This window comes from Bos taurus, chromosome 10, assembly GCF_002263795.3.
Source record: "Bos taurus isolate L1 Dominette 01449 registration number 42190680 breed Hereford chromosome 10, ARS-UCD2.0, whole genome shotgun sequence".
Taxonomy (NCBI): domain Eukaryota; kingdom Metazoa; phylum Chordata; class Mammalia; order Artiodactyla; family Bovidae; genus Bos; species Bos taurus.
Genome location: NC_037337.1, coordinates 596,981 through 607,880, shown reverse-complemented (window position 1 = coordinate 607,880; position 10,900 = coordinate 596,981). Strand labels below are relative to the sequence as shown.

The 10,900-nt window shown below is 41.2% G+C and overlaps 1 protein-coding gene across 2 annotated transcripts in view; it reads right to left on the bottom strand.

Annotated features, from left to right (window-relative positions):
- Positions 1-10,900, bottom strand: part of MCC (MCC regulator of WNT signaling pathway) — a 533,511-nt gene that overhangs the window by 377,298 nt on the left and 145,313 nt on the right. For both annotated transcript variants that reach the window (XM_010808842.4, XM_059890654.1), the window contains exon 3: positions 9,751-9,965. In XM_010808842.4, coding sequence (XP_010807144.1) covers positions 9,751-9,965 — 215 coding nt within the window. The remainder of the gene's footprint in view (positions 1-9,750; positions 9,966-10,900) is intronic.

The following is a 10,900-nucleotide window of genomic DNA, read 5'->3' as shown; positions in this document are numbered from 1 at the left end:
GAGGCGAAAGTTCTCTTTCTTATATGGTTCTGATGGCCATAAGAGAAGCTCTGTATGAAGACCAGAAGGTAGAAATGAAGAAGTCATACTTTTTATGCTCTGAAAGTTGTTGCGAGTCTGCTGCCTGCTTACTTGGTGCATCAGACTTGTAGCAACTTCAGTTCCTCCAGGCCTCTTCCTTCAGTGTCTCTGAGTCCTGGGCCAGGTGTGTATGTGGTTCCTTGATAATGAGTGTCAGCTCTCCTGTAGGTCACCCACAGCACTGAGGTTGGAATGGTTCAGAGACAGAACTGGGTCCCAGTTTGTCCTCAGGGATCCCAATCTGTGCTCGTGCACTCCCACCTGTTCTCTACATCCAGCTTTCCTTTGTATCTGCTCATGTGCCAGGTCTAGAGTTACTCTAGGCTCAACACAGACGAAGAATCAACAGCCTGCACAGACTGTCCTACCGCAGAGCCTTTATTCTTTTTTGAAGTGTACTTGATTTACAATGTTGTGTTAATTTCTGCTGTACAGTAAAGTGATACAGTGTTATACATACATATATATGCATTCTTTTTTATATTCTTTTCCATTATGGTTTATCTCAGGGTATTGAATATAGTGGGGCTTCCCTGGTGGCTCAGATGGTAAACAATCTGCCTGCAATGCAGGAGACCTGGGTTCAATCCCTGAGTTGGGAAGATCCCCTGGAGAAGGAAATGGCAACTCACTCCAGTATTCTTGCCTAGAGAATTCCATGGACAGAGGAGTCTGGCGGACTACAGTCCATAGGGCTGCAAAGAGTCAGATGCTACTGAGCGACTATGCCTTTCACTGAATATAGTTCCCTGTGCTATACAGTAGGACCTTGTTGTTTATCCATTCTATACATAGTAGTTTGTATCCGTTAATCCCAAACTCCCACTCCATTCTTCTCTCATCCCCTCTTTCTCTTGGCAACCACAAGGCTGTTCTCCATGTCTGTGAGTCATTTTCTGTAGATCCTTTATTATATATCATGGGTAGTCATTCTGCTTCTCAGACAAAACTCTAATTGCTACAAGTTTCCATGTACAACATCACCTTGTTGGCTTTCCATTTGAACAATGTGTTAAACCTCAAAGTTATATCCACTGTGCTGGCTTTCCATTTTGAACAACGTGTTAAACCTCAAAGTTAAAATATCCACTGTGTTTGGTAGAAGGAGAAGACGACAGGTAACTGCTAGCAGAAGGGATGCCTAGAAAGGTAAATGTTGTGTAGGATGCTCCCAGAAGTGTCTCAACGTTAGAAATGCCTGTGTGAGTTTATCACCTCTTATCTCCAAATCCACCTTCCCTGGACATTTTCCCTCTGTCAGTAGGGACACTGGAGCACTCCTGGGGGAAGAAGAGGATGCTCTTTCTGTTGTACTCTTCCCTGCTTCCTCTTGGGGTGGGTGGAGGTCAGTAGGACATCTAGGTAAGCACTCATCTCCAGTAAGTTTCAGGGGCACCAGCTGAGAGACTTCTCAGTGGGTTTTGCCACTACTCTGGTGGGCAGTTTCCCAGAGGATTCCTCTGTGGGCACTTTCTTGGTGATGCCCCAGTGGGTGGCAACCCACAGTTGGGTTGACTGTCTGGAGGGCTAGCTTCCTGCTGCATCTCAGGGAATTTCTCTGCCATGCAGCAGGTACTAGCTGCTCCATTTCAATGAAGTGTGAACCTCAGCACTGGGTAAAGGAAGGGCCCTCTTCCAAATATGTTCCTTCCTTGGGTATTCTGACTCAGTTTTAGAGGGAGTGACTTCTCTTCACATGTGCTATTCCTGGATTTATTAGATTTTCTTGATTCCTCAGTAGGTAATCACCTGCTTCTAGTTAATAATTTTTTACATTAAACTTTCCCTGTGTGAAATATGATGTGTTTCCTATCTCCTAACTGGGCACTGATAAAATATCTTTTAATTTTTTTTTTGGCCATGCCATGTGGCTTGTGGACTCTTAGTTCCCTGACCAGGGATTGAACCTGTGCCCTCTGCAATGGAAGCATGAAGTCCTAACCATTGGATCACTAGGGAATTCCCAACATATCTTTTGGTCTTCATCATTGTCATGCTCAGTTGTTCAGTGGTGTCTGACTCTTGTGACCCCATGGACTACCAGGCTCCTCTGTCTATGGAATTTTCCAGGCAAGAATGGAGTGGGTTGCCATTTCCTTCTCCAGGGGATCTTCACAACCCAGGGATAAAACCCGTGTCTCTTGCATCTCCTGTACTGGCAGGAGGGTTCTTTACCACTAGCACCACCTGTGAAGCTCTTTTGCTCTTAGTAGCTACTTAAAAAAAACCCAAACCCCAGATTTTTATTAGTTCAAGATTTGTTTTAGAAAGAACATAAATTACTCTTATGCGGTTATATAAGTGAAGGGATTGCCCAAGTGTGCAATTTAGAGAGGCAATTTGCTTTCTTTGGCCACTTTTAAGAGGTATTTCTTGAACTGGGCTCCCTGGACCCCTGTAAGCAGACCTTAAGTCAACTATTTCTATGAAACAAACCACCCTAAACATAATGGTTAAAATAATAATCTTTTGGGGGTTCTAGGGGGTAAAAAAAAACACAATAATCTTTTACAACTTCTCACATATTTGACAGGAAGACACCAAAGTCACATGACAAATGGTGAATATACAGGAAAGGACGAAGAACCGGGAGTCACAAAGAGCTGGACACGACTGAGAAAGGTCACTTTCACCATAAGGTCCAAGGCCATTATTAAAGATCTGTGAGTTTAAAATGTATTTTTAAATTTTGTATTTTCCACTAACAGTGGAATATCAGAAAGGGAATGTAAACAAACCATCCCTTTTAAAATCACATAAAAAATACTTAGGAATAAACCTGACTAAGGAGATGAAAGATTTATATGCTGAGAACTATAAAACATTAATAAAGGAAATTTAAGATTATTCAAAGAAATTGAAGGATATCCCATGTTCTTGGACTGGAAGAATAAATATTGTTAAAATGGCCACACTACCCAAAGCAATCTACAGATTTAATGCAATCCCTACCAAATTACCCATGATATTTTTCACAGAACTAGAACAAATAATCCTAAAATTTACATGGAACCATACAAGACCCAGAATTGCGAAAGCAGTCCTCAGGGAAAAGAACAAGGATAGAAGCATAACCCCCTGAGACATCAGACAATACTACAAAGCTACAGTAATCAAAACAGTGTGGCACTGGCATAAAAAGAGAGATATTGGCCAATGGAACGGAACAGGGAGCCCAGAGATAAACCCACACACCTATGAACAATTAATCTTCAACAAACGAGGCAAGAATATCCTATGGAGAAAAGACAGTCTCTTCAGCAAGTAGTATTGGGAAAGTTGGACAGCTGCATGTAAATCAATGACATTAGAACATTCGCTCACACCAGAAACAAAAATAAACTTAAAATGGCTTAAAGATTTAAACATAAGACCTGACACCATAAAACTCCTAGAAGAGATCACAGGCAAAACATTCTCTGACATAAATTGTATCAATGTTTTCTTAGGTCAGTCTCCCAAGGCAACAGAAATAAAAATAAAAACAAACAGAACCAAAGCAAACTTACAAGGTTTTGAATAGCACGGGAAACCACAAAATGAAAACGAAAGACAACCTATGGACTGGGAGAAAGTATTTGCAAATAATGTGACTTAATTAATTAATTAAGCAAGGCTTTAATTTCCAAAATATACAAACAGTTCATACAACTCAATAATAAAAAAGTAAAAAACCCAATTAAAAAAATGAGCAGAAGACCTAAACATTTCTCCAAAGAAGACATACAGAGATGATTAAAAGGCATATCAAAAGATGCTCCAAGCTGTTCATTATCAGAGAAACGCAAATCAAAACTACAATGAAGTACCACTTTATATTAGTCAGCATGGTCAACATTAAACAGTCTACAAATAACAAATTCTGGAGAGGGTGTGGAGAAAAGGGAATCCTCCTACATTGTTGGTGGAAATGGAAGTTTGTACAGCCACTATGGAAAACAGTATGGGGGTTCCTTAAAAAACTAAAAATACCATAAAAAGAAATGCATTTGAGTAAGTGCTAATGAGGTGGATAAACCTAGAGCCTATTATGCAGAGTGCAGTAAGTCAGAAAGAGAAAAACAAACATTGTATATTAACAAATATATGGAATCTAGAAAGATGGTACTGATGAACCTATTTGCAGGGCAGCAATGGAGATGCAGACACAGAGAACAGACTTATGGACATGGGAGGGGTAGGAAGGAAAGGGTAGGATGAATGGAGAGAGTAACACGGAAACACATACACTACCATATGTAAAAACGATAGCCAATGGGAATTTGCTGTAAGGCACAGGGAACTCAAACCAGCGTTCTGTGACAACCTAGAGGGGTTGGATGGCGTGGGAGGTGGGAGGGAGGCTTAAGAGGGAGGGGACATATGAGTACCTATGGCTGATCCATGCTGATGTATGGCAGAAACCAGCACAATATTATAATTATCCTTCAATTAAAATAAAAAGAAACTAAACATAGAGGTGCCGTGTGATCCAGTAATGTCACTCTTATGCATATATGCAGAAAAGATGAAAACTTACTTCTAAAAGATTCATGCACCTCAGTGTTCATGTACTATTTACAATAGCCAAGACATGGAAGCAACCTAAATGTCCACTGGCAGATGAATGAATAAAGATGCAGTATATGTACACAATGGAATATTACTCAGCCATAAAAAAAGAATAAATTAATGCCACTTGCAGCCATATGGATACAACTAGAGATTATGATATTAAGTGAAGTAAGTCAGAAAGGGGAGGACAAATATCATATGATATCACTTATATATGGAATCTAAAATACAACAAAAATGAACATATTTGTGAAGCAGATATAGATTCACAGACATAGAGAACAGACTTATAGTTACCAAGGGGGAGTGGGGTGGGGAAGGGATGGAGTGGAAGTTTGGGGTAGCAGATACAGCATATACAGGACAGATAAACAAGAAGGCCCTACTGTATATTCAATACCCTGTGATAAACTAAAATAGGAAAGAGTATTAAAAAGAATATTTATTTATGTATGTATAACTGAATCACTTGGCTACACAGCAGAAACTAACACAACATTGTAAATCAACTACACTTCAATAAAACATATTTTTTAAGTTTGTGTGTTTTCTTTTTTCTGGCTGCACCAAGCATCTTGTGTGATCTTAGTTCCCTGACCAGGGATTGAACCCTTGCCCCTTGCAGTGGAAGCATGGCATCCTAAGGACCACCAGGGAATTCTTAAAAACTGTGCTTCAACAAAAGAAACTATAAGCAAGGTGAAAAGACAGCCTTCAGAATGGGAGAAAATAATAGCAATGAGGCAACTGACAAACAACTAATCTCAAAAATATATAAGCAACTCCTGCAGCTCAATTCCAGAAAAATAAACGACCCAATCAAAAAATGGGCCAAAGAACTAAATAGACATTTCTCCAAAGAAGACATACAGATGGCTAACAAACACATGAAAAGATGCTCAACATCACTCATTATCAGAGAAATGCAAATCAAAACCACAATGAGGTACCATTTCATGCCAGTCAGAATGGCTGCGATCCAAAAGTCTACAAGCAATAAATGCTGGAGAGGATGTGGAGAAAAGGGAACCCTCTTACACTGTTGGTGGGAATGCAAACTAGTACAGCCACTATGGAGAACAGTGTGGAGATTCCTTAAAAAACTGGAAACAGAACTGCCATACAACCCAGCAATCCCACTGCTGGGCATACACACTGAGGAAACCAGAACTGAAAGAGACACATGTACCCCAATGTTCATTGCAGCACTGTTTATAATAGCCAGGACATGGAAGCAACCTAGATGCCCATCAGCAGATGAATGGATAAGAAAGCTGTGGTACACATACACAATGGAGTATTACTCAGCCATTAAAAAGAATACATTTGAATCGGTTCTGATCAGGTGGATGAAACTGGAGCCGATTATACAGAATGAAGTAAGCCAGAAAGAAAAACACCAATACAGTATACTAATGCATATATACGGAATTTAGAAAGATGGTAATGATAACCCTGTATGCAAGATAGCAAAAGAGACACAGATGTATAGAACAGTCTTTTGGACTCTGTGGGAGAGGGAGAGGGTGGGATGATTTGGGAGAATGGCATTGAAACATGTATAATATCATATAAGAAACGAATCACCAGTCCAGGTTTGATGCAGGATACAGGATGCTTGGGGCTGGTGCACTGGGATGACCCAGAAGGATGGTACGGGGAGGGAAGTGGGAGGGGGTTCATGATGGGGAACGTGTGTACACCCGTGGCATATTCATGTTGATGTATGGCAAAACCAATACAATATTGTAAAGTAATTAGCCTCCAATTAAAAAAAAAAAAACACTGAAGCTGCCATATTGTGAGGAAACTCAGGACACCTGGATGTGAAGGAATACAGACAAGCCACCCTCCCTCTGCCCTGCCTAATTCCCGATCCACAGAGTACATGAGCATAATAAAATAGTCGTTTTAAGACCCCTAAAAAATTATTTAAAAAATAAATAAAAAAAAATAAAACTGTGCTTGTTCAAATCAGTGAGAAAATAAAGAACATAATCACTGTTACTTAGTTCAAGTGCCTACATTTTCATTTTGGTCTGATTCTCACCAAGGATCACCTTAAGTAGCATGTGCAATTTTATTTGTTCATTTGTGGAATAACAACTTTTTTAAAAAGAAACTTATTCAGTGTATTCCAATGAATACCACTGAATACATCACCATCAGTGATTCTGTGTTCATTATAAGCTTTTATAGACATATAACATCAGTAAAAGAAATTTTCACATATTGAGGTATGGAGAACCCATCCTGGCTTATACTTGAGTAAACCTGAATCTTACAGCAACTAAAATAGACTGTGTTCTATCAAACATACATTGTACATCTGCTTTAATTAATAAGGGAAAGGGCACACTGATCAGAAGTAAAGAATTTTTGTCTTGGGACACCAATGCCAGGGCTCCCCCAGGTGCCAAGGCCATGCTGGCTGTTGTGTACATCTGATCTCTTTTTTTGAAACCTTGAAGAAATGAATCCACAACTTGCTTAATGTTCTTTGTTCTGATAAGATATAAAACAGCTGAAAAGTGTGATTCTCTGGACCAGTTCTTCAGAAGCTATCTGAGAGGCTGTTTTCCAGGCTATCGTCCTCAGCTGATTCAAATAAAGCTCTTTTCTATTGCTATTATAGATTGATTGTTGGTTATTTGTGTCAACAACATATATACAAAAAAGTGTGCGACTGTAAATGTGTAGGTCATGACTTTTTTTTTAACCACACTGTGTGCCTTGTGGGCTTTTAGTTCCCCAAGCAGGTCACTAAATTCAGGCCCTCAGTAGTGAAAGTGTGGAGTCCTAATCACTAGACCACAAGGGACTTCCAAGGTCATGACTTTTAATAAAACGAACACTCCTACGTGAGCTGGTGCTCAACATTTAAGCGAGTGTATCTCAAACTAGCCTCTGGAGGGGCCCTTGCAGGCAGAGCTCCAGCAATTCCAAAGCTTCACCAATAATTCACAAAGAGAACCTGGCTGATGGGAACCTGGGAGCTGAGCTGGCCTCTGACAGGACTGTAAAGAGAACAGAACAGAACGCAAGCAGTTACTGCAAAGGTTAAGATCAAGGCACTGGGACTTCCCTGATGGCCTAGTGGTTAAGACTCTGCGCTTCTACAGCAGGGTTGTGGGTTCGATCCCTGGAAGGCACATGCCAGGGGAGGTTTTGTGGGGAGGTGGGTGGGGAAAGAATCACAGAGATGAGCAGAGGTAGGAAACCACCAATTTTTGCAGTTCTCACTAGGAGGTTTGCTGCAGAAAACTGGTGGGCCTCGAGCCCTGAACTCTTCAGGGCAGGGGCCACTAAATTTTGATCCATGTGTAACACTGATTTTTGCTATAACCCACACTTCTATGTCACTGTCTTGAAAAAGGCTGATCTGACATAGCAAAGAGTAAAGTTCAATTTGCTGCAAATTATTTGTAAAAGCATAGCCGAAATCCAAGCCCATGACAGAGAAAGATGACATATTTCTTGCTGCTTGGCTAGTCTCCTGGGCACACAGGAAGGCAAATTAGGATAGTCAATAAAGTAAAGTGAAAGTAAAGGGGAGTCGCTCAGTCATGTCTGACTTTTTGCGACCCCATGGACTGTAGCCCACCATGCTCCTCTGTCCATGGGATTTTCCAGGCAAGAGTACTAGAGTGCGTTGCCATTTCCTTCTCCAGGGGACCCTCCTGACCCAGGGATCGAACCCGGGTCTCCCGCATTGTAGGCAGACACTTTACCATCCGAGCCACCAGGGAAGTCCCAGGATAGTCAATTGTTCTACGCAAATGGAGCAAGAATGTCCTTAAAGGGACAATGCAATGACTATGGGTTCTTTTACAGATCTTATGAAACATAGTTACACCCTAGTAGTGACTGTGTGTGTGAGCCTGTGTAGTTTTAATATATTTAAAATTTTTTTGAAAAGTTGCAAAGATGGGACAGAGAGTTGTCATACACTTCTTATCCAGTTTCCCCTGTTATAAACATCGTACATCATTATGGTATAGTGTCACAATTTATGAATCAATACTGGTACATTGTTAGTAACTAAAATCCATAATTTACCCAGATTTTCTTAGTTTGTACCTGATGTCCCAGCCAGGGTACCACATTATATTTAGTTGTCAGATCTTCTTAGGCTTCTCTTAGCTGTGACAGTTTCTCTTTCTCAAACTTTCCTTACTTTCAATATCCTTGACAATCTCTAGGGGTACTGGTCAAATATTGTACAGAATGTCTCTAAATTAGGATTTGTCTGATGATTGTACTTTAACTCCTGCTGTGTATTTAGGATTATTAGTGGCTTCAAACACGTCACCAAAAATGTCAGAATTAGAAAATATGCCTTAGACTTAAAAAGTCTGAAAACCATTGGTCAAACCTCAAAGCAGATTGTAAATATGCATAAGTGAAGTTGTCACGAATATACCACCTTCAGTTTCAAACTTCAGTTTCAAAATCTCAGGTCCGTTTATGGGCCTTTCACACCATGGCTGGATAGCAACCTTAATTTATAAACTGTGTGCATGTCACCCTCAATAGAGCCCAGGCCATCAGCCACCCAGCCTCGTTTCCCAGCTCAACTTAAAAAGGAAGGCAACAGCTTTTCATTCAAGGATCATCATGGTAATAATTCATCCTGAGGTAAAAAGGAAGTTCAAATTAAGCCTAATGAGATTCCAAGTTTTCAACAGAGTATGTTTTTAAAGTACAAGCAGAAAGACTGATCAAACTTTCAATGAAGCATTTTCTTTTTCAAACGAGTAAAGTCCAAGTTGGGAAGCACAGAGGATTACATCCTATTAATCTGTAATGTCTGATACCAGAAAAGTGTTCTCATTAAGGTGAAGCCATTGTAGATATGCTGGAAATTAAATCCGTACAAGGTACAGACTTAAAACACTTTTTAACCAATCACTCTGCTCTTAATAGTACAAGGGAAGTCACCAGTCATAAGCATTTGGAGCACTTAACATTATTGGCAATGCTGGAGATGGTACAATGTTTAGCTCAATAAAAAGAGACAATACCTGATATGTCCTCTGGAGCTCAGAATTCAAATATGCAGATTGGCATCCACCCAGGCCTAAAGATGTGTTCTCTGAACCAGAAAGGACTCACCGTGTTGGCCAGTTCTAGATAGCTTCCTCCTATGGAGTTGCCAAAGCGCGGGGACTTCATGAGCAGCTTGCGGAGCACAGCAGCCTGCTGGTGCAAAGAACTTCCCCCATACTCCAAAAGCTTCTGCAGGGCTGGCTGACTCTGCAAGTCCGGGCTCTGGGGGTCCCTGGCTCCCGAGTAGTACTCCCAGCTCTCCCTGGCTGCTGATAAGGCACCTAGGTCCAGAAGAGACGGGGTTGGGGGTGGGGAGGAGAGGAGATGTTTCCTGTGTTAGCCTGTGGGTGGCCAAGAGGCAATGATTTGGAAATCCACATGTCAGAACACATGTGGCTCCCGGCTGCACACTAAGCATTTTCCCTTTCAAAGTGACACATGGGGTGCCTGGAGATAAAAGCCATTTCAGGCAAAGCATTTAGAAATAACTACCCAATGAAATGCGCCTTCTCCCAGTCCAACAGAAATGTTTAGCGAAAAGCACCAATGAGCCGAAAAATGGGAAGCCAGATCACAGCTACAGCTGTCTGTGATTTAGTGTTCTGTAAGATGAGCCTTCTGTCATCCTTTTCCCCATTTGAGCAGGAAGGAAGCAAGTGGGAAGATAGAAAGTTAGATACAGCACTTTACTGTCATTTTCTGGTGTCGACATACCTGGAAGAAACTACGGGAAGCTAGACTGTATCTGCCACGTGGTTGAGCTCTCAGCAACAGAATGTGAACACCAGTGATAAGCATAGCTGCAGAGCCTAGCTCATAAAACCCGCAGAGTGTGATTCTTCCTGCCCTTTGCCTCTGGCCTGGTTCAGATGGGCATGGCACCGTTGGAAGCTGTGTGGTACAGATGGCAAAGCTGCGTGACAGAAGATGCCTGGATCTGTGAACTACCTCCTGCAGCAGGGTTGTCTGCTGAGCCCAGGTACTATTTTACCTTTATGTGATCAGGAAAAGGAAACTTCTTTTGTGTTGGATTCACCATATATTTTTGGTTTGGAGAGGAATTAGGATTACCTTAACTACCACAGCAGATTAGAACCTAATAAAAGATGCTAACCATTAGAACAGCACAGAAAAGTACAGTGAAAAGTAAGCCTAGAGAAGGTCTAACCCAACAGCCCTCATGAGGGATGGGGGCTGCTCGGGGAAAGCTTACTGG